Here is a 25,361-nt window from a genome sequence, read left to right as displayed (position 1 = left end):
TTTTATATCACAGTGATTCTGGTTTAATCTGAGTTTCTGAAACCTAGTTCCTTAGGCTTCTAGAACCCATCACCTCCATATAACAATAGTGAAGTCTTTGTATACAGCTATACGCTCTTTTCTTAAGTTTAATTAAATGTGTCCTAATGAATATTTGTGTCATATGTCATACTATATCATTGTTTTTATGTCATGTACAAAGAAATATTTAAGTTTCTTGGCCAAACAAAACCAAGAAACCTAGATATGTACTATTTATGTTTATTCTTTTTCTCAAATTAAAATATACAATATGTTAGGGAAGATGATGGGAGCACTAGGCTAATGTCTGGCCTGTTAAATTCTTGGGAGATGCCAATGTAAAGCAGTCAGGAGCCAGTCACTCAAGTCTTGCTCTAAAATTTGTCAACAGAAATTTCTTTTATGATGTAAAAATGGAAGTAACTGTTAGAATTATCGGGATCCCAGAGGATAAAACACCCCACAGGCTCTTCCAATAGTCGTTGCATTCACTGGGCCATGACGGGATACACTCGGGTTGTGCTAAATCAACAAGAGAATGGAACTCTCAAGGACACACAAAAGCACTTTAAAACAATTAAACTCCACCAAAGGATAGTGAAATAGAGAGAGGAGGAAGGAGGCACTTGAAACTTATACCAAAGTGTTCGGGACATCCTCTGTTTATAGAATAAAAAACCCCTTGGGCGTACCCATCCAAAAGAGGTGGTTCTTGATTAGAGAGAAAACAGAAAACTAGCCATTGCCAAAATGCACAAGTGGCGAGACAGTAACTACTCAGGGGCAGAGCTGTTAAAATGAAGAGGAAGAAATGGAAATCTCAGGCTATTGGACATTTGGACCTGATGTAATCAAGATAAATGCATTTTAGATAAAAGGAAGAAGAGATCTCCGAATCACAAACAAATCTCAACACTAGCTGCCATGAAATCTCCAGTAATCATCTTTAGACTGGGCAGGACCCCTTCACTTGTTAAAGGCCTAATTATCAACTTCTCAAGGGAGGCAGAGTTTGATTAATTTACATGCAATGTCTGAAATAAAGCACCAAAAGAACCATAACTCCTCCAGAAAATTTAAAGAACAATTATAAACTCATATACATAAGACGATCAATCTCTTCATATATTGTTTGTATTTATGGATTTAGACATGAGTATGGAGGAATACCCTTCTACGCAAAAGAAAATGTACATTCTTTCAGTCATGCCACCAAGCGACGGGGAGAGAGGGGGGAGGATCAACCAAAGAGTAAGAATGTCTAATGTGGCTCTATCATCGACCCGAGGAAAGACACTCCATAAAGATACACCATAAACATTGGCTCAGTTCTGCACTCTCCTGTACCCACGATAATTCAAGAAATGGTCAAGTCCATATTGATGCTTCTGGTTCATGATCTTAGCCCCGAACAAGCTAATATAAACTGGGTCGCAGTCATTTATCGGCTGAGGTTTCTTTCTCTTGTCCAAGGCATTCCAAATGCTCACAGAGCATATTGGATGCAATCCCTGTACTATCTCAGATCAATTTGTAAGTTCCAGTAATTATTTTTAATTGAAAAAGGTCATCTCAAGTCAACCAACACTAGCAAAGAGGGAGGTCTGAGAGAAGTGGATTGACGGGGCAAGAATTTTGGATAGTACTTCACATGATGGCAAGCTCTTTCAGAGTATGATATAGCAGAAACTTATTACAGAACAGATGGCCTTGGAAGGGATAGAAAACAAATACAGGGAAGATCTATGGACAGGGCACCTTAAAGTACATGCAGATGGTGCAAGAGACAATCTGGAGAAGATAAGTACAGTTTCATGAATTTATCATGGTAATGGCTCGAGTGGGATGACAGTGTCTGGATAGTCATTTCTCGGCCCAGCAAGGGAGTAGTAAGCAAGAATTTGGGCAGGATGCTCAGTGACTATTTCGTTCCCCTGTTCATCTCTTAAAACAAAACGCCTTGGAGGAATTAATTCAATGTTCCAGAAGGGGCGAACCATGGACAAGAGGTCACTACCTGTTGCAGATGCACCATATCCTTGCACCCACAAGTATCTCAGTGAGGTCAACTGCATTACAGCAAGAGCCAGTGCACGTTCACTGAAGCAACAACCCCTCATTTCAAGTTTCTGCAGATTAGGGCAGCCTCTCGAGAGCTCCAAAAGCCCTCCATCAGACTCTCCCACAAAACCCAGAAGCATCCACCTCACATTTTGGCTGTACTGCCCTATGTAACCAAGGCCTACATTGGTCAAGCCTCCAGCTCGTAGATAGAGGGCAAACCTCCTAAGCTTCTCACAACCTCTCAATAAGGCTCGTACACCATTGTCTAGTGGCAAATCTGTGATCCTTTCTGCATGCTCGAGCAACACTAAACGGAAATCTGTGAGGTTTTTGCAGTATGTGCCAAATGATTCCAATGAAGCATTGTTTATATCGGACACATAAACAGCCAAGTATTCAAGTTCAATGCAACCTTGTGCTAAAGCAGATAATCCTCTCTGTGAAACTTGACCTTGTTCATCCTCCATTCCCTGTTCATCATCACCGCGCTCAATTCTAAGCCTTTTTAATTTCTTGCAGCTCTGAGCAAGAACTTCTAACCCTCTGTCTCCAATGACATTTCTTGCCTACTCATAAGAAGGAAAAGAGACCAAGTTCCTTGGTTAACTTTCCAACAAAATGCATTGATAGAAATGCTGAAAGGACAAAAACAGTTTCCAGATGATACCTCAAGAATTTCTAAATTGGGGCATCGTTGAATCAACTGACAATGGTCCTCTGTATCAAGCATGACATACATGAGATCCAGCTTCTTGAGTTGGGATGCAAATGGAAATATTATGGGCATCTCATTCCTACCCATGTAGCTTAGACCTACACGACATAATCTTGGAGGGAATGAGATGACAGAGTAGTCTTCTGATTGCTTATTGAAGGAACCCCCACCAAACTCCTCTAATGCGGTTGCAGCACGCAAAAAACCAACTAGATCCAAGATCTCACAATCACTGGTTTTTAAAGAGACCAAGGAGCGGCAGTTTCTAGCTATCAAGTCAAGGTCCATGATACTGATCTTACTAAGATCTGTATTATAGAAGTTCAAATTCTCGAGAACTGTGTTGTTTATAGCAAGCTCATGGAGCCATTGACCATCTCTGTCCTCTATACAGCTCTCCTCCAAAAACAATATTCTTAGGGATCTGAAAAAAGCAAAATGGATGATTATTTCATTCACAGAAATGGCACAGGACAATGAAGGGATCACCAAGAATTATTCACGCTTTATGTACTGATTAAACTCCAAAACAAGTAACTCAGAGAGAGAGAGAGGTTCATTATACTTTAAGGTGGCGCAATCTAGGTTCAAACAAATCAAAAACACGAAATCATATTCTGTAGTGGAAACAAAAACTGGAAATCATAATGGATGATATGCACAGTAAAAGATCTTTTCCTGTGGTAAACCAATATATAATATGCACAGCAATTTCACCTCAAGGTTCTACCATAAAATGTGACCAATCAGATTATGTAAAATTCCAGCTACACAACTATCTAATTCTTACAACATATAAATTATAGGATATTCAATAAAAAGTAACTACAAGTTAAAACATTCTTAAGAAAAACTCATTAAAGAGTCCCCCACTCCAGGCCTCTAATTTTTCCAAAATGAAGGATTATTCCAATAAATTGGATCAATGGGAAAAAAATTTAGAATATATTATAAATAATCAAATGAAAAATACAATTGTAGAATATATTAGATTGATCAGGACTTGTAATGGTGCATATAAAAGAAAATTCACCATTATTCAGAGAGTCATTAAAAAACTTCCCAAGCCAACCCCCCCCCCCCCCCCCCCCCCACAATAAAACGTGAGGCTGAAACATGCACACACACACACATGCATGCATGGGCACACGCTCGTACATCCCCCCTCCCTCCCCCAACACACATTCTCACATGCTAAAAATCCCAACATAAGCCCAGAAGGAATCAGGCTGGCCAAGCTCTAGCTTTTTGGGCCCAAGTTGCACCATCCTAAACAGGCAAAGGAACAAATGAGAAGCAAATATAAACAATAGGCAATCATAGCAAGAAGGCAATGACCAAAAGACTTGCAGTGCATGGTGAACATAAACTCCTCTTAGGACCCACTTTCACTTTACAACCTGGTGCCATAATTCCTTGATACCGTAAATTCAAATACGGTTGTTTCACTTAATATCACTCCATCTTCAGCTCCACACAAACGTGCACAGTTTGCTTGCATGCCGCCTTAGGCACATCTCTCTTTCTTAGTTTCACGCTGGCCTAATGAAAGTCAGTCTTTTAGTAAGCGTATATAAGCAGCTGTTTATTTATTAAGCAATTCTTTAGTGCCCTCGCCGAAAGCCCTCTCCTTTCAGTCGAGTAGGTTCCAGTTGGTTGAAGATGATATTACGAGGCGTTCAGAACCAGCCTTGAAGTGAATGAATTAGAAAGAACGAAGAAGGAAATGAGACGACTCTTTCTTGAACTATTTCATAAACAGATCTTCCCCTCCATACCAATCACGAGTTTTTATCCATTCATCGTCGTAACGCCCTTAATGATCGGTTTTGAAAAAGACTTTTCATGTCATTTCCATTTAGGTCCAATTTTGTAGTCTCCAAGGAGCCCAAGATATAATAGAACAAGAACTTTCAAAGTCAAGAGTTAATCCAAATACTGTAGTTATCTGCGAGATAACCTACCTTTCTAATTCCAGGCAATCACATGTGCACATAACTTGATTATATGCAACTAAGTGGTCAATATGAAAAAGGCAGAAATTTTTATTATTTCCCCCTCAGATTGTCTTAACCCTTGAATTTGACAAATTTTTAAAAAAATAAAAGTTAGGTTTCAAGCTAAGGTGAAATTTAGCTCCAACGTGAGATTTAAAATCACGAATATAATACAATTTATCAAAAATATAAATGCATGATTATAGGTAAACATTGTATGTGCATACCATACTTCCCACTAGCTAGGAAGTGAAATCAAGCAGATAGTGGTAGTTTGATAATGCTTTGAGTGACATTGCTTCTTTGGTCCAAGTCCAAACCAAGGAAAACAAATGGAACAAAGAGATGTCACATAAATCAGATAGTTAAGATTATCTCAAGAGAAATATCACTTTAACGAAACACCCCAGAATACAATTAATGAAGGTCAATTAATACTAATAGAAAAAAGGGTCAATTAAAAAACAGCAGGTAATGGCCCTCTGGACACAGGCCAGGTTCTAGATCTGAAAACAAGGCTACAGCCAGCAATAAAAATCAAATACTAGATTCTGATATTGGGTCCCAAAATAGAAATGGAATTCGAACTAAAGCTGGGTGTGAAATATGACAACTGTATAAGAAGCTATAAAGATGATCAATGAGATGTTGATATGAATGGAAATTATGTGAATAATGGGAGACAATAAACTGAATAACTGCAGAAAAACCAGCCAACCGATTTTATAATATGAACTATATTCTCCAGTTGATAAGAGAAATTATTGCAGAAAAACTTGAACACAAAACTCACCTCATAGATTGGTTGAATAGTGTCAGAAAATCATAAAAAAAAAGAGTTGGATAATTAGGGGTTAGAAGATCAAGAAAGAAGAGAAGATTCAGGTCTGACCATCAACTGTGAGGAGGATACCCATTCTCTTAAAACATAATCGTTTTCACAACAGAAAAAAGAAGTTTGACACTTTGACTACATGGTTAAATATATCCCACAGACAAGGCTATTTAGGACCATTTCTATTCTAAATCAAAGTCCTGTTCACACTTGGATTCAACCCATTAATTATCCAAAACTGAAACGCAAATTAAAAATAAAAGCAGCACCTCCCCCCCCCCCCCCAAAAAAAAAAAGAAAAAAACACAGGATTCAAATTATGAGGAAAGCAGGCATGGAAATTGGAAACTAAGATGGTGGATAAAGAAATGGACAAATATGACTGTCAACAACCCTCAATAATTCATTCATAATTATCATTAAAAAAATTTCCCGCAGTCCTGCAAAATTAATAGAGATTCTAACACGAGCAAGTTCCTGAATGGTCCACATATTCCCACGTGGAAGATCTAATGGGATCCAGATTTTGTGAAGTCATATTAGTCCTCTGCCAACTGACAAGTTTCAGCTCAAAGGAGTTCGCCACGAGGCAAAATAAAGCTTTGAAAATATAAGACTATCAGATATGGGAGAGTGCATGGACATACATGGAAAGTAGGAAATTTGATGCAGCCAACTAACCTAGATGTGGAGGAAAAGTCCTCATACATACACTCCAATCATCTATCATGATGATATAAATGTTTTGATGATAACAAATAAACCAAATTGTACTAACTCTTGTTTAAGATGTATAGAAAAGAGCATGGCACCAAGTGAGGGGGAGCACTCAATTCAAGAGATTGATGCTCAAAGAAAATTGAACCTTTGTCCAATCTTTCAAGACATCAAAAAATCACGAAGAATGGAGAACAAGTTTTGAAGACAAAGATCAAGCCAAGTTAGAGGAACTCACATTGAAGACATACATATAAAAAAGTGAAGTTCAAGACTTGAAGAAGATTGAAGACTTAGAATTGTACTAAGTTGTAAAATCACAATTAAAGCCACAAATGATGTAATGCACACACACAAGCATGCATTCATTTAGATGGACTTTAGGAGGTTAAAATTAACCCCAATCCGTGTGACCAAACCCATTTGGAATTACCTAAGTAAGTCCAACAAAGGACTTAACAAATTTCAACAGAATTGGCTGATCCGGCATACCAGATCATAAAACGGCATACCGGATCAGATGTAATCTCAAGAAAATGAATTTAGAAGGCTTCCAACGTGCGCCGGATTGGGATCTGACATACTGGATCATCTTTGCCTGGTTTACCCTGAACCGGCATACCGAATCTTGATCCAGCATACCGAATCCTTTTTATGACCATTGGGACTTGACCGCTGAGTCAAAGGCTATTATAAGAAATTTGGAGAATCGGCATACCGGATTGGGAAACGGTATACCGGATTAGCTCTATCTTATGAATCCGATCTTAAGGAAGATTCCTAATTAATTTGAGCTGCCTAGCCTATAAATAGGCACTTGTTTAAGCTCTAATTAATACTAATCACCATCATTAAGTGACTTCACCACAAGCTCTAATTGCAATAGCCTCAAGTGAGCATTCATAGATTTCAAGCATCTAATCATCACAAGCTCACACACTCAAGCTCCTCTACCTCATCCAGCTTCAAGCTCCTAGGTTGGAAGGTACACTACTAAGGTTGAGGTAACTCCTTCAGTACTCTTTATTCAAATGTTAGTTTGAGTCCTCTTGCTAGGAATCAAGAGTAGTTGCATGAGTCCTCTTGCTTGGAATCAAGAGTAGTTTAAGTCCTCTTGCTCGGAATCAAGAGTAGTTGTAAAAGTTCTCTTGCTCTTTCTCGATTTAGTAGAATTCTCTCTTTAAGAGGAGTGGATGTAGGCAAGTTTTGGCCGAACCACTATAAATCTTAGTGTTATCTTTGCAATTTATTTGTCTTATATTGATAACATTTTTATTTCCGCGAAAGTTTATATTTTCCACTACGTTCACCTATTCACCCCCCCCTCTAGGTGAATTCATACTAGATTCCAGATTAGGAATCAAAGATCAAATCAGCTGCTCCACAGGCCTAGATCTAAACTATTTTCTGGTAAACCAGGGTTAAAAAAGGCTAGCTGATTTGCTGGTTCCATTAGCTTGCATTGGGGAAAGAAAGAGAAAAAATACAAGAAGGGAATAGAGGGAAAAGTAAGGGACTGTGAACAGTACTCATGAACAATAACTGAAGAATAGGAAGAGAGAGAAGAGAAGGATAGGAAAAAGAGAGAAAGCCTTCTTAGCTATACAATTAAAATCCAAATTTTGTATTCTAGTCCATTAACCATCATCATGGGGAGTTACATATTTATAAGAAAACAAAAGACCATCTCCTTATCTAAAACTCTTAGGTAGCTAGACCAACTTCAATAACAGACTCTAAAATCCTTAACTAATTAGGATTGTTGAAGCCTGAGTCTTCTAGATAGCTTGGGTCCCACACAACTAACCAAAATAGGACTCTTTAATGACTAAGCTAAAAGCCACCTACATTACCTAATGGACCCCACTACCTATTAAATATCTATTTTCATACACCCCTTTCGATCCCACTTTTGGGCACTTATAATTCAGTCCATTGCAAATAAAACCCGAATAATTAAAAGCCCATACACCATAGATATTAACATAGGACCAATTTTTGAACTGAGCTTGCATTATTCCCCCTTGGTTCAAAAACTAATCCATGAGTTTTATAAAAGGGTAGGAATAAGAATACTTTGACGGGCATTTGCAGCTCCTTGTCTTCAACTCGAACAAAATCCAGAATATGAAGCTTTGACCCAATGTCAGTATCTTGAAACATGTGAGTAAGAACAAACTCATGATATGTAACAACTTTCGTCGCAATAGGATCTTTCACAAGCTCGCTTTTTGCTCAAAGGGACTGAACTTCCTCGGTAGGCTCAGTAAAAACAAGCTCTTCATCTTGTTTAGCCCCCTTTCAAATTAACTAACTTTAAAGAGCTACCACACTGCAACCCTTTTCAAAACACTAGTTTGTTGTAGATGAGAAGGCTTTAATATACATGAGCTCCTTTCATGATCAAGGACAGCATTCCGTTCTTCCATACATGATTGACCAACTACAAGGGCATTTTTGGAAGAAAATACATGATATCTAGCACCATCAAAGTATGAAGAAACTGAAATTAGATGAACACATCACCAATAGATTCAACAATGATCTCATTTGTCTCAGACAACATCTCTACCACAAACTGCAAGACAAGATTCTCATTCCACCTTTTACCTATAAATAGGGAAGAAGTATTTTCATTAAACTCTACTTAAAAACAAGGTATTTATGGCTAAGTTAGGCTATGATACCAAGTTGATGCAGCCAACCAACCTAGTTTCCAGATTAGGAGTCAAAAATTAAATTGGCTGCTCTGCAGGCACAAATCTAAACTATTAAACCAGGGTTGAAAAAGGCTTGTTGATTTGCTGGTTTCAGCAGCCTGCATTGGGGAAAGAAAGAGAAGAGATAAGGGCTGTGCTATAGGACTGTAAACAGTACTCTTGCACAATAACTGAAGAAAAGGAAGAGAGAGAAGAGACGGATAGAGGATATGAGAGAGAAAAGAGGAAACCTTCTTGGCAGGGTTACATATTTATAAGAAAACAAAAGAAAGTCTCCTAGATTTAAAACTCTCAGGTAGCTAGACTAACTTAATTAACACGGACTCTAAAATACTTAACTAATTAGAATTGTTGAAGCCTAAGTCTTCTAGGTAAGGATTATTTAATGACTAAACTAAAGCCAACTACATAACCTAATGAACTCAACAACTAATTACATATCTGTTTACATATGATCCTTTAGACCCCCACCTTTGAGCCTTATAATTCAGTCTGTTACAAATAAAACCAAATAGTTGAAAACCCTTACCCATAGATATTAACATAGGACCAATTTTTGGACTGGGTTTGCATTAAAAATATGAGGATGCAAAGACATAAATGATAGGTATTTGATTGACTTGAGTCTGTAATTTTAACATTTGGCTAATCCATAAAGTGTACAACTAATCCAATGGTCAGTTGGCCAAAACCAACTCTCCACGTGGCTCAAAATGGCAGACCATTCAGATAAGATTATCTGAACAAGCTGTAAAAACTGAAAACAAACATTTCCCTTTTAACACATACAAAGTTTCTTATGGTACAGCAGTGTTTGATTGAGAGGAATGATTAGACTGCCTGTGAGACAGCCCTATTTTATTATAATAAGTGACATACAGGTACAAGTACAATAACGTCCCTATGGACAGATTTACCCTTATGTCCATATTACACCCATATTACAATACTCCCCCTCAAGTTGATGCATAGATGTCACACATGCCCAACTTGCACACTATAGGATGAAACAACTTACTACTTAGCCCCTCCGTAAAAATATCTGCTAACTGATTGCCAGATTTTACAAAAGGAATACAAATCAGTCCTTGATCAAACTTTTCTTTGATGAAATGACGAACTATCTCCACATGGTTGGTGCGATCATGCTGGACTGGATTGTGAGCAATACTAAACACGGGCTTGTTGTCACAATAAAGCATCATAGGAAAGGAAACGGGAAGGTCCAAATCTTTTAAGAGACCTTGAAGCCACAGCGACTCACAAATGTCATGAAACATGGCACAAAATTTCAGCTTTAGCATTGGACCGAGCAACAACTGCCTGTTTCTTACTCCTCCAAGTAACCAGGTTGCCTCCCACAAAGTACCACAACTAGTGGTAGATCGTCGATCATCTAGAGAGCTGGCCCAATCAGCATCGGTAAGGCCTCAACTCATAAATGGCCATGAGAAAAGAGGAGAATTCTCTTTCCTGGTGCAGACTTCAAGTAGCGCAGGATCCGGAACACAGCTTTTAAGTGTGAGGAGTAAGGATCATGCATATACTGGCTTACTAGACTAACAACAAAGGCAATATCAAGGCGAGTGTGGGATAGGTAAATCAACTTTCCAACCAATCGTTGATGTCCCTTATCCACTGGATCACCAGTCTTACTAGAGAGATGAGCATTCACTTCAAGAGTATCTAAAGGTCTACAACCTAACATCCCTGTTTTAGATAAAAGATCAAGAGTATATTTCTATTGAGATAGGAAAATATCCTTGGTGGAACGAGCAACCTCAATACCGAGGAAATAATGCAGTTTACCAAGGTTCGTGATCTCAAACTCTTGACCAAGGTAAACCTTCAGGAGAGAAATTTCCTATGTCACTCCCAGTGACTATAATGGCATCAATGTACACAATGAGAATAGCAATCTTAGAATCAGTCCGCTTAATAAACAAAGTGAGAACGACATTGCTTTGAGTGTAGCCTACAGACACAATAACTTTGTGGAACTTCCCAAACCAAACACGAGGAGATTGCTCTAACCCATACAGAGCTCACTTGAGCTTGCAAACCTTTCCCTTGGTTTTCTGGCATGAGAAACGGGAGGAATTTCCATGTACACTTCTTCTTCTAGTTCATCATGAAGAAATGCATTCTTGATGTCAAGTTGTTGTAAGTCTCACCTTAAATTTATAATACAAGAAAGAATCACACAGATGGTATTCATTTTTGCAATTGGTGCGAACATCTTCTGGTAATCTAGACCATAAGTCTGAGTAAATCCTCTTACAAACAGCCTGGCCATGTACCGAGTCCACTGTCCCATTCATATTTCGCTTTACAGTGAAAACCAATTTGCAACTCACTGTCCTTTTCTATGATGGAAGAGAGACCAGATCCGAGGTACCATTCTATTTCAGCGCCTGCATTTCTTCAGTAATGGCTGCCTTCCACCGTGGTTCTATGATAGCTTCCTGCCAATTTTGGGGAATAGAAATAGATAACAAGGAAGATACAAAGGAATGATATGAAGGAGAAAGAGAGTTGTACGAAATCACCTTAGCAATAGGTTGTTGAGTACAAGATCTCGCTCGCTTTCGAACAGCATTGGGTAAGTCAAGAGATGGGTCAGAAATAATAGGAGAACCAAAGTGAGTATTGCCTGACCGAGAGTTAAGACCTGGATTAGGAGATGACGGCTGGCTAGGTAGTGGTGGTACAGGTATCCTAGGTGCAATAGGTGCCACAGGGGTGGTGTCTATTTGCTTCTCACGATGACGACGGACATATACTTTCATGTGGGACTGAACATGAACAGGAGACTCCCCCTGAACTGAAGGAACTGGAGAAGTAGACTCAGAGGCAAGAATAGGAACAGCCGGAGGCACATCTTCACCAAACAGAGAAGAAACCCCCCCCCAAATAAAGAGGTGCCGGAGAGTACTAGGGAGCAGACTCATGGAACACAACGCCCACAAATACACGGGCCCAACAAGAAGGAGGGTGATAACACTTGTAACACTTTTGGGTAGCAGAGTATCCAATGAACACACACTTAAGTCACCATCGATCTAACTTGCCATGGAGATGATGATTCTGAACAAAACAGCCACATCTGAAGACTTTAAGTGGAAGTAAATTTACCTATAAAAAGGTGGAAGAACCCTAGAGAACCTCAATAGGGGCCTTGAAGTCAAGGACATGAGTCGGCATCTGGTTGATCAGATAAGTGACAGTGAGGACATCTTCAATCCAATACTAAGGAGGAACATTCATTTCAAACATAAGAGCACGGGCCACTTCCAACAGATGCCTATCCAACAGAGCCGGTGTATCAACACAACTGGTCGGATGGATTAATCCTCTGAGTGGCAAGATAAAACTGAAAGGAACCCTCCATATATATTCTCTGCCATTCACTACAGAGAATTTTGATGGTAGAGTTAAACTGGGTACAGAACATAGTTGAAAAAGTTGAAAACAGCGAAACACTTCACTCTTTTTTATGCATCAAATAAATCCAGGTAACCCATGTATGACAATCAATAAAAGTCACAAGCCAACGATAACCAATAATGGAAGAATGGGCAGGGCTCCACACATCAGAGTGAAATAACATAAAAGGAGGACTTTTATTATTCAAACTGGAATAAGTTGAATGAGTTTGTTTGGCTAAAACATAAGCATCACAAATAAAAATTTTAACCAAAGTACCAACAGGGGGATGATGGCCTAAACACCTATGCCAAAGAAGTAACTCAGAAGATGCTGAAGGAGAACCAATCTGATGAGCTTGACCCACTGAAGAAGTATCATCGTTGAGAAAATAAAAACCACCATGTACCCTACCACATCCAATCGTTTTCCCTGTCACCAGTTCTTGAAAAACACAGTGAGAAGGGAAGAAAGTCACTTTACAATTCAGATCAGTGGTAAGACGACTGATAGAAAGACGGTTAGTAGAAAAATTTTGAACATGAAGAACAAATGCTAAGGATAAAGAGGGACAACAAGTAATAAAACCCTTTCTAGGAACCGAGGAGAGGGAAGCATCAACCACTCAAACCTTGTCTTTACTAGAAAAAGGGAAATACTAAAAAAAGAGACTAGAAGAGCCAGTCATATGATCAATGGCACCGGAGTCAATGATCCAAGGACGAGAGACAACCGATGCACAATGACCACCAAAAAGAATACCTAAGTAAGCAAGATGGGAGTCAAAGGAGACCAAAGTAGATGTAGAGGCGGAAGTAGGAGTAGTGGAATGCTCCAATCGAGTCATCAAACACTGAAGCATGGCAAGCTCATCCTAAGAAAGGCGGAACTAGTACTACCATGAGCAAGTTCAGAGGCCTTTGTGCGATGTGTAGCCCGGGAGGATTGGCCACAGCCTCGTGAGGAGGTAAGTCGGCTATGCAGCATCTAGCAAAAGTCCTTGATATGACGTTCCTTACCGCAATAGTCAAACCTGACCGGTTCCCTATCAGAGGAGACATGATCAGTGGAACGATCATTAGATCAAAGAGGACCACTTTTAGGCTAAGTGGACCCAGAGAGTAAAGTTGATCGGTCATGAGTTGTATGCTATAACATAGCATTGTAGCAGCCGTCCTCTAACTGAATCAATGAATAAGACTGCTCCAAGGTAGGGAAAGGGAACCAGCTAAGTACTTGGCCACGAATCTGATCATACTCAACATTCAACCAGCCAGAAAATCATAAACCTGAAACTTATCTTCCCGTTTCTTGAAGCCAGTAGCATCAGTAGTACAGGTTACCTAAAAGGTATCATAAAAGTCAAGCTCCTACCATAGACTATGCAACTCAAAATAGTATTGAGAAAGAGTTTGGTCCTTCTGCTTGGTTTCATGAATCTTCTTACGCAGTTCATAAACCTAGGCACCATTCCCAACCTGAGAATATGTGTCCTGAGCTGCTTTCAAAATCTTGGTTGCAGTATCCAATAGGAGATAACCTTGAGCAATGTGGGACTCTGGGTTGCATAAAGTTGATGAGGAAAAAAAAATTATCAAGGAGTTACCAAAACTCCACTTCCCTTGTGAAGCATCAATAGTAGTAGGCTTTGTAGTTTCACCCATTAAATAACCTACATAGACACATGAATCGATGGAGAGGTAACAGGAGTGAGACCACTCAAATAATTGCTCCCATCCAATCGAACAGAGCTAACAGGGAATGAAGGAAAATCATTATGAGTTCCACGACTCGATCCTTCAATTCCAGTTGATGCAGTAGAGTCAGCCGACATAGTTACCACTCCGGTTGATGCAAAGAGCTTAAAATAATCAAAGGAGAGATGAAGCCTTGAAGGGATCGATGATCATCATAAAGGACTAACAAAAATTTGATAGAGGGTCAAAACCCTGAAAAAGTCGATCCAGGCCTCAAAACCCTGAAAAAGTCAATATAACCTCAAAACCCTGAAAAAGTCGATTGGAACATAGGAGGGCTCTCAGATCATTTATTCAAGAGAGATCTGAGAACCCAATAGAAGAGGGAATGACCCTCAGTGGCCTAGGATAGACCCTTTGAGAGCAGCAGTGGAAGGTGAGAAAGAGAGAGGTGCCGAGAGAGGTCGGAGAAGAGAAGGAAAAAATTTCAGAAGTTTCAAAGCAGTATCTAGTGACAATAGTGATCTCAAACAGTTTTGACAGAATCACACTAAGCATGTAAATTACCCTGGTATCATGGCTTGTCAACCATGACCAAGAATTTCAGAAGGGCAGAAAAGCTTACAGCCCCCTCAGCAATTATATGATTTAGGAAAAAAGAGAACATGTTACAGAACTAAATAAAAACCATAGTTCATTTCCAGAAACTTTTATAAGCTTCAGCCAACAAGAGACGAAACTCCTTGAACCTCAACCCTTTAAAGCAATCCATATTCAACTAGTCAGATTCTCATGAAGCATTGGATTGTTATGGAAACCGTTGATGGAAATTGAATTGCACTATCAAGCCAGAGTTTACTTCTCCAAATATTGGTTCAAAAGAAAACAGTGAAATCCTTTAGCTAACAGTCTAACACCATAGAAATAGAACAGAACCCTTTCAGTCAAGGGCTTGGGTTCAGAAAGAAAAACCAAAGTCTTATCTCCTATTTTTACACTCAATAAATGTCCACAGTCCTGAGTCCTGACAATGCAGTAAAATCCATACCAAAGAGAAGTAAAGAAAAGGGGCGGGGGTGGTAGAGCACCACAACTCATCTCAACTATGCCTCATCTGAACTAAGTGCAGTCAGCTACACAAATCCTAATTCACCATTCAACGACTTCAGCTAAAAAAATTTAAACCAAGCATAACCTTTAGAAAGATCAGTTTTCCCTTTCTTGAAGGAAAGAAATTAATAATATATTCCAAGCCAAAAATGTTTTTGCGTTATCTATGATTGCCTGAGACAGCCTACATGGACTACCTACCGTCCATCTACAGTTAGACAGATCATCAGGTACATGCTTAGCTGAGTTATTTGTTAAGAGAATTACCAACTTTTTCAAGGGAAAAGAAAATTTAATACTGCTTTTTGAAAAAACAAGGAACAAAAAAAAAAACTCCTTACCAAGGAACATATTTATAAAAATAGAATTCATGAAAACGTCTGATCAAAGTATCTTATGGTAAAAGAAAAGGAGAGAGGGTTCCCCATGATGGCAGTGTGGAGGGGGTCTTCCCACGCCACATCAAAGAGGAGTTTCCCCATAATGCCAGGGGGGGTTCTCCCATGCCACACCAAGGGTGGTGCAGATCATCCGCGACATATGAGAGGGCAATAGTACACTGGCATCATGGGAACTTTTTCCCAAAAGAAAATAATACATTATGGAAAGAGTTTACCTAATACTTCATTCACAATTAATTCCTAGACAGGACTGCTTATACTAAAAGAAAAAAATTAAATTCTTACAAAGTACAATCTTTTCTTTTAACTCGGTTGTTTACTCACGAATCCATGAAAAAAATCATACTGTGTTAGGAAGATCTCCTCATAGTTTCTCCCAGTGTTTCTTGAATTCAAAAGCATTAATTTCTAAAATTAAATTCATTTTGCAAGAGGAAGCCCACTAGAATAAAAATCTTGAAAGAGAAGTAAGATAAGGAGGACTAAATAGACAGGAATTAGAAGCAGAGGAGGGGCTAATGATTCAAGCTACTCTGAGGAGAAAAAGCACCTGCAATGGCGTGCAACATGCAAAAGACCATCCGTCGAAAATCCAGAGCACTTATCAAGTTGGAGCACCTGGAGCGTCTGACCACGAGCTCGAGCAAGAGGCTTAAGATCCGCGTCCTTAACAATCATTCGCCGGAAATGAAGTGACTTCAAGCAATTAAAACTCTCGGCAATTTCTCTGATCCAGGGACCAGCATATCCTCCCCAATCCTCAGGTATAAGATTAAACATTGCACCCCTTGGTTTTCCCTTCAGTTTGAGTGACTCGAGACGCTGAAACCTTCGTCTGAGACGCTCTGGACTTGCTGTGTAACAATGAGCAATAGTAATATGCTTCCGTGTCAATGCATCGATCTCAAACCATTTATGGCAAACCAGAGACACAGCATCACGGTCACGAGGATCATTGATGTATGCCATAACCAGTTCTAAAGCCACATCTGATACTCCAAAACTCATCAATCTGTTAAGGTTTCGGCCCGCCATGGCTTAAACCTTCCTCCAAATTGAGGAGCCGCCGTGCGGGAAAGAGGAATTCCGAAAAAGAAAAGAAAAAAATTGGGTGAAACTGAAAAAGAAAAGTGAAAGCAAATAAAATGGAAGTCTGGCTTTATAAAAGGCGAAAAAAAAACTGCGACAATAGAGAACCGACTAAAGCCTTTAAACTGAATAGGGTACCCACATGGTTTAAATAAAAAAAAGCACTCTAATTCATCTGCTAGCCTGCCACAAAGAACAAATCAATCGGAAAAGCCAAAACCTGACCAACCGTCGGTGCCAATTATTCCATTGAAGAACCTCAAATCCCCATCCGAAGAAGTTTAAAATCTCCCAAATTTCCAAAACAACATCGAGTAGCAGAAGCTGATTAGTAACTGTTCTACCAGGATAGAATGATAGAAGTAAAGTAAAAGTAAAGTAAAAGCTTCTGTAATACCACAGTAATCCAACACGTAACCCTAACTGATCCAACAGAGTTATGAGCCAAACTGCAACATGTCTGCAACCAGAATAAATGTTTATTCTAACATGTAAACCAACCAATCAGCCATTAAATCAAGCTTAGAATCTGTTTGATGGAAGCAACAAGCACCTCGACTTAGCAGGTAACTACAGATAGTAAATCAATACCAGTAGAAACTGTTCAGATCGATCGTTCCCACCTATAAAGTCATCTCAGGGCCAACATAGAGGTTTTAAGGAACTGAAACTTTGCCACCAAATCAAAAATCTGCCATTAATGAAGTTCCAAACATCATAACCAGATCTATCTTCTACTATAACAAGCCAAGCCAAAGCCAACCTCATTACCCTCTGAAGACGACAAGGGTTCTCTGTTCTCCCAAGGGTTTGTGATTCTTGGCCATGTTAGCTCCACTTCCTTTGGAGTTTGTGGAGTTTGTTCACAGTCGATGGGTGATTATTATTAATTTTAAAAAAAAATTATTTAAACCAAATCCTTAATCCATCTGTATTATAGTGGGCCCCATCCAAAAATAATGGTTGCTAACAGCATTTAATTTTAAGAGGACATTTACCGTTGGATATGAGATGAGAGTACTCTCTTAACCGTTAAAACTGGATCCTTTAATCATATACAGAGTCTACGATGTAACAGAATATACGTCATACGTGACGTGCGAATCGCAGATAATGAAAAATTCCACGTCATCAACTCACCACCTGGGGTTGGTGCGCAACTATGACGAATAATACTGTAGACCCATTAAAGCGTTACAGCTGTCGACTTTAAGATAGTTACGGATGATAACTCAAGAGGAAGCAGACAAACAACCACTGGGGACAGATTAGTTTCAAGTTTGTCGAGATAGATGCTTTATCCTTCCACTTGATTGGGTATAGTGCCCTGCATTCTCGACCGTTCGTCACTTCTTGATGCGCGCGGTTTGGTTTGTTACCCAGAAATATAATTATGAGAAAAAAAGAAGGATTTGATAAGAAACTGTTCAAAGGGTCAAGTGATGGACCATTCGTCCATATCTAACGCTGAATACCTGAAGAGGATGTCCTATTAAAAATTAAGTGCACGTGCTTGGCTCGTGTCCAGCAGTGGCAGGAGCTGGAGCGTTCAGCATCGCCTGCGATTGTTCCACGTGGCCATGTTCTAATCCAACGGTATTATTAGATTTGACCCATTATTTGACCTCTCTGACTCGTTCAGATCCCATTAAACCCGACCCGGTATATTTCATTTTTTGAAAACCAAATAAAAAATAAGAGAGAAGTGTCCATTTCCTCTCTTTGTTTTGCTTAAACAACGACAAACCTAGGGAGATCTCACCATCTCCACTGATTGAACGGCAGCGAATGGCGAAAGGCGACCGGCGACCGGCCACAAATGGTAATGGGACTCTCCCCTCTTCTTCTCTCTCTCTCTCTCTCTCTCTCTCTCTCTCTCTGATTTGGCTCATTTTCGTTCCTGAATAACTACTAAAAATCAAAACTGAAACAAATCGAATAAAATTTTCAAAACCAAGACCAAACAAAATATTTTCTATTCAACTTGGTTTTAACTGTCAATTTCAATTTCAATTTCGACTTCCGATTCTGGTTCTAAATTCTCAACAAAGTAACATAGTTTAGTCTCTGTTTGCCATTCCACTTTTCCAATTTCACCAATTTAGTGATTCACAACTACACCAGCAGATTAGGAGGACACACCCTACCCACTATTACCCCAAGTAGAGGGCAATCAAGGATGTAGGAGAGTTGCCTGAACCTGCGGATCTCTGTGAACAGAGTGATGGATATGATGCTTGGCTGTTTTCCATCGGTTTAAATCTCTAACTTCAATAAGGGATGTCAAGGAAACATAGAAACACACTCAAACTTCCACCGAAAATGAGCCAAATCCGAGAGAGAGAGAGAGAGAGAGAGAGAGAGAAAAGGAGAGAGAAGAAGAGGGGAGAGTCACATTACCTTTTGTCGCCGATCATCGGTCTCCTCGTCGCCTTTCGCCGTTAGCCGTTCTCTATTCAACCAGTGGAGATGGTGAGAGCTCCCTAGGGTTTGTCATTGCTCAAGCAAAACAAAGAGACGAAATGGGGACCCTTTCGAAATATACCGGGTCGGGTTTAATGGGATCTAGGCGGATGAGAGAGGTACAAGAGAGGGCTGGATTAAAATAATGGGTTAAATCTAATAATGTCGTTGGATTAGGACATGGCCCTAACTCAAAAAAGGTTTACTTATACATTTAACAAAGTTTTCTCCTGAGATTGTTGTGTGAGACTAAATGCTTTAACCATGCTTCCTTTCATTTTCCTGGTCTTTTGAGATTTTATACCACGGTTGCATTTATTGATAGTGTGGGGCTTAAAGGGCGCAAAGATGGTTTGTGGGTGCTTGTTACTAATCCTAACTTGGTTATTGATGTTTCCATTCATTGTTATTTCATTGCTTTTAAGTACACGGATCCTTTGATGGGCGCTGTTTGGATTGTGTGTTTATATGCACCATCTCACTATGCTTTGCGGAATGTGTGTTGGAATGACTTATACAATTTTGTTTCTACCACTTCTGGAATGCTCTTGATTATTGGGGACTTTAATGAGATTCTCTCTTCGAATGAGAAGCTTGGAGGTTCGTCGTTTCACCTCTCCTTCTACTGGAGGGCATAGATCCATCATCAATGACTTTTCCCTTGAAGAAATTAAATCGACAAGCCCCTGCTTCACCTGGTCCAACAAGCAAAAGCCCCCTGGCTTAATAAAGGAATGCCTTGACCGAACTTTGGCTAATCAGAATTGGCTACATGCCTTTCCCCATGCCACACTTACCGAGCTTCCTTCGGTGGGATCGGATCATAACCCTTTGGTCCTTCAGTCCTTTGGATCCCGACCTTCTTACAAAAAGCTTTTCCACTTCCAGGAGGCCTGGACACAGCACCCTGCTTTCTCGGATTTTTGTCTCCTTCATTGGAGGAATTTGGGTAATTATCCTCTCCACCTCAAACTCCAAAGTTTTTCCCACCTGCTACGCGGGTGGAACCGATCGGTGTTCGGACATGTTGACTTGCTAAAGAAAAATCTTTCGGACAATTTTCTCTACCTGGAGAATAGGCATGCCTCTGATATCTCTTATCTGAACCTGCTTTCAAGAAACCTTCAATGGATTTTCGACGTAGAGGAAGCCTTCTGATTACAGAAATCTCGAAAGGCTTATATCAAGGACGGAGACAGGAATACTAAATATTATCATGTTGTCTCTCGGACCAATTTATGCTAGAGAAGAATAAATTTTCTTATGTCTGACGATGGTTCAAAGGTGGAAGACCCAAAGGAAATGGCCCAGGCCTTTACCACTCATCTCCAGCAGATCTTCACAACTACTAATCCACTTCATCCCTCCTTTGTGGAATGTCTGTTTTCCCCTATCATCTCTACCAATGCAAGGCAATCTCTTTGCCGTTTACCATCAGGTGACGAGGTGAGAAAGGTAGTCTTCTCTATGGGCTCTTGGAAGGCCCCAGGTATGGATGGTTTTCAAGCTTGCTTTTATCAAAAGTTTTGGGATATTTTATCTGACGATATGATTGATTTTGTTCATCAGTTTTTCAGCAATGCTACACTTCCCGCAGGGATTAACCATACTCCTATTTGTGTTATTCCTAAATCGGATGTCTCTTGTAAGGTTTCTGATTTTCAGCCCATTAGCCTTTGCAATGTGTCCTACAAAATTTTAGCTACGATCATTGCTAATCGGCTCAAAGTTCACCTTCCCTCTTTTATTTTTCCTTTTCAAGCTGCCTTTTTACCTGGTCGACAAATTACTGACAACATTGTTATTGCCCAGAAAATTTTTAACTATCTCAATCACAAGAAAGGTAAGGGTGGCTTCGTGGTCATCAAGCTCGATATGTCCAAGGCTTATGATAGATTAGAATGGTCCTTTGTTAAAGCCATCTTTGACTTTTTAGGTTTCGGTGAGGCCTGGAGACGTCTCATCTATGCTCTTATTTCTAACACCACTTTCTCTATCAAATTAGATGGGAGTCCTTTCAATCTTTTTTCGACTTCTAGGGGTATTAGGCAAGGGTGCCCTTTAAGCCCTTATCTCTTCATCTCTGCTGTGGAGGTGATGTCCCGTCTTCTAGGTACATACAGGGATTTAAATTTATTTCATGGTATTAAGATTGCTAGAATTGTGCCTGAAGTTTCTCACCTTCTCTTTGCAAATGATACTTTTATCTTTTGCAGGGCCACGGCCTAGGATCTTCGCACAATCAAGGCAGTCTTGGACCTCTTCTCTGACTTATCTGGACAAGAAATAAACTATGACAAGAGTGGTCTTTGGTTTAGCCAAAATGTTCCCCCCGCTGAAAGACATGCTCTATGTTCCGTTATTGGGATAAAGGAAATGAGTAAACAATCTACTTACCTGGGTGTCTACCTTTTCCATTTCAGATCCAAATCAAAAGATCTGCAGCTGGTTGTGAATCAAGTTCAACGTAGACTGGCTTCCTGGAAATCTAACTTCCTTTCTTTTGCAGGTCGCCGTGTTATGATTCAATCGGTTCTCACCTCCACTCCAGTCTATCTTATGTCTTGCTTTCTCTTACTTAATAAAATCTGCAAGGCTCTTGATTCGATTTGTATCAAATTTTAGACTGGAGGGTCGTCCTCTACCAGGACCAATTCCTTAATTGCTTGGGACAAGATCTGTCCCTTGGTTAATTTTGGGGGTTTGGGTATTCTTAAAGCCTCTGTTACTAACTCCGCTCTTCTTCTCAAACTTGCTTGGCGACTTTTATCCGAGCCAAACACCCTTTGGGCCCGGGTTCTTAAGGCAAAGTACTTTTCCTCCCATTCGATTTTCCAGCCTAAAGTCACAAGGAGGCATGGATCCTGGACTTGGAATAGCATCGCCAGAATGATACCGGTCCTCAAAGGAATTTCATTTCGAATCATTGGTAATGGTAACGATTCTTTCTTCTGGGATGATCCTTGGATTCCTAACTTGCAAACTTGTTCTTTACCGTGCTCTTTGAATCCAACCTTGAAGAATGACAGGGTAAGCCACTTTTGCTCTAGTTCTCAATGGAATACCGACTTAAGCTCATCTTGTATTCCCTATTGGTTTATTCCAAAAGTTACTAATGTTCGGTTTTCAGCTCATGCTGATAGATGGTGGTGCAATCTGGCCAAGGATAGTCAATTTTCTACGGGTCGGGCTGCGCGCTCTCTATCTCTCAATAGTTCTTTTTCTCTTATCAAATCTAGATCTACCCGTTGGTGGGGTTTTTTTTGGAAATTACCTCTATATCCTAAGTTTAAAATTTTTTTCTGGCGTGTGTCTTACATGCAAGTATCCCTACAAGTGCAATTTTGAAAAAATGGAGCCGGACCGACCCGAGCTGCTTGTTGTGCGGACACTCTATGAAATCGATTTGGCACATATTTCTTTCTTGCAATTGGGCTAAGCATATTTGGGCCGTAGGCCCTCTGGGTTTGAGAACCGAATATCTCTCCTTCCCCTCTCTAGAAAATTTATGTGTTTCATTTCTCTCTCGAAGTAATCTCGGACTACAATCCCTTACCTGGTTCTTCTCTGTTTTTATAATTACTTGTTACTTCAATTGGGATTCTAGAAATAGAGTTGTTGCTGGAAAAGCTAAGGCAGATCCTCTTAAAACCATGAATTTGATAAACCGTTGGATCGTTGATCTTAATCTTCAATCACCTATGCTCAATAATAGTGATAGTGCTTACGAGCTTACCTCACACACTCCACTTTCCGTTACTGATTTGCAATTACCTAATCTTGTAACTCCCACTTTATTCTGTGCAGGATGCTTCTACCCAGGCCTAGATTCGTCAGCTTGGGCTTTTTACGTTATGATCCAGGGACGTCTGTTCTCGGCTCATGCGGGTTTTTTGACGGCATATAATGCTCTGGAACCGGAGGCGTCAACTTTACTTTTTGGCCTTTGTCATATTACTCAGTTGGGCATTAAGGTCAAAGAAGTCCGGGTTTCAACAAAGGAAATCCTTCAGCATATTCCACAACCATCCACACGCCCTTGGCCGTGGGATATGGTGCCTTTGTTGATGGATCTTAATGCTTTTGTGGATAATTTGTATGTTTTGGAAAACAATGATAGTAGTTTACTTGGATGGCTAAACCATTTTGCTCGAAAAGCGGCGGAGTACCACCACCACTTTTTGTATAATCAGGATGATGTACATACTCTGTTTATTCCTTAGCTTTAATATACTTTTCCTTTCATAAAAAAAAACTTACCTTATCTATCATATCAGCCAATGGGTGTGCACCTTAGACCATGGACTAGCTACAGTTCAGAGTGTAGAATCATCTTCCAAAAATAAAAATCTCACCTTATTATGTCTCACAATTTTGTCAACTACATTCCTCGTTTCTTGTCACTTATCAGATCATGCAATCCTTCTAATTGATGGGAGTTTCCATTCTATATCTAAACAAGGTGGATGGGCATCCATATTAATGATTCATACATATGTTTTTGTTTTCTCTTTTGATTAATTTAACCTAGATTTTGCAGATGAAGCAGAAGGAAAAGCAGTTGAACAGCAACAAGAGAACAAGGGATCCAACACCTAGATAATTGGACAGATTCAAAAAACCTCAATTTATGGTTGAAGAAAGACAACTCTTGCAAAAGGTCGTGGGAGCTTTATCCTCTGTTATTTTCTATCACTAGTCTTTTTGAGTTTTTTGATTCAATGGTTGTACATAAGGTAAATAGGGACAATATTTTTTTTTTTTTTTGGTACGAACAAGGACAATATTTTGCCTGCTCGTGCTTTAGCCACTAAGGCATGTATATGGAAGTTAGTAAACAAGGGTATCTATAATCTCTCTGAACTGTGTTCTCTGCTTAAGTTTATTTTATTTTATAGAAACATATAGTTTTGTAATTTATTTCAAAATCCATAGCTACTTATCTCTAATTTACATAAATTGTTTATAGAAATCAAAACCATAAATTAAAATAGAAACAAACTAATTTTTTATTTTGTTCACAGAAATCAATTTTATAAATAAAAGAGAAAATTACTTGGACACCCCCTGTACTATGATCATTTTGCTTACGATTACCAACGTTTGAAACAATTACTTGACACCCCCCGAAACCTGACGGTGTTAGTTTGCTATTAGTGTTTAAATGAAAATGTCCATTTTACCCTTATGAGTTATTTAACTTAAATTTATGAAGTTAAATGATCAACTTACCCTCCTTCTTCGTCTCCTTTCTGTCCTTCTTTCTTCTTTAACTTTTTCTTCTTCTTGTTCCTGCAAGTACAATTCAGCTGCAGCGGGAGGACAGAGCCTCACCACCGTTACCATCAATGCATGATGGGTACATCGGGAGGGATTCTTGGTTCCTCGCCCTCTCTACTCTTCTTCTTCTTCTTCTCTTGTTTTTTTTTTTCAATCAGTCGAACCCTAGAGGGAGTAGGGGTGGAGTAATAATCTCAGTTCATCTCACAGGAATAATCTCAGTCTATTTGTAGAGGTCAAAATTTTCAATCCATGGACCCCAACAGTCCATTTGTAAAGGTCAATTGATGTACACCATTGCAGCAATAATCTCAGAATGGACAAAATCAAACTGCCAGTCTACCATACTATCTTCAGCTTGTGAACAGAAGGCTGGTTCCAAGATCTGTAAAGCTGTCATAGCCCAAGTAGCAGAGGACATATCTCTGAAGGTTGACTCTATTTGCCATTTGTTGGTGCATATGGAAGTAAGGGAAAATGAAAGATTTTCACAACCAGATTCAAGGGTATTTGGGCGTTTCAGCTTGGTTCCATTCTCTCTCAAATTGAAGAGGGGGGAGGGGGAAGATTAAGACACCAGGTCAAAATGGACAATTAAATAAGGAAGCAAAGTAATTTCCATCACAAACCCATAATTGGCCATAACATGCTCAAAGAATCCGTTCCCTTGTTGTAGAAAATACCATCAATAAGAGAGAACGAAGAAGATGAAGATTTAGGAAAAAGGGTTTGGATCGAATCAAAGCTGTTATGGCACATCGTTGGTCCAACCATCTTCAGTCGTGTCTCCTCCTACTCTATGAATGTCATCACCCAAGCTTTCGCT

At 39.5% G+C, this 25,361-nt stretch overlaps 1 protein-coding gene and 1 long non-coding RNA gene across 2 annotated transcripts; one reads left to right on the top strand and one right to left on the bottom strand.

Moving 5' to 3' along the window:
- Positions 1–1,374: 1,374 nt before the first annotated feature.
- Positions 1,375–16,799, bottom strand: LOC122650072 (coronatine-insensitive protein 1-like). The gene is made up of 3 exons (XM_043843369.1): positions 16,254–16,799; positions 2,753–3,224; positions 1,375–2,651 (listed from the first exon to the last, which is right to left on the bottom strand). The coding sequence occupies exons 1-3, from the start codon at positions 16,736–16,738 to the stop codon at positions 1,845–1,847; spliced, it is 1,764 nt and encodes a 587-aa protein (XP_043699304.1). The 5' UTR covers positions 16,739–16,799; the 3' UTR covers positions 1,375–1,844.
- LOC122650073 lies at positions 13,250–25,361 on the top strand. The gene is made up of 3 exons (XR_006331374.1): positions 13,250–13,261; positions 19,071–19,074; positions 25,255–25,361. It is a non-coding gene; the product is annotated as an uncharacterized LOC122650073 (long non-coding RNA).

This window comes from Telopea speciosissima, chromosome 2, assembly GCF_018873765.1.
Source record: "Telopea speciosissima isolate NSW1024214 ecotype Mountain lineage chromosome 2, Tspe_v1, whole genome shotgun sequence".
Classification (NCBI taxonomy): Eukaryota; Viridiplantae; Streptophyta; class Magnoliopsida; order Proteales; family Proteaceae; genus Telopea; species Telopea speciosissima.
The sequence above is the reverse complement of the archived record's forward strand: the minus strand, read 5'-3'. Positions and strand labels throughout refer to the sequence as shown.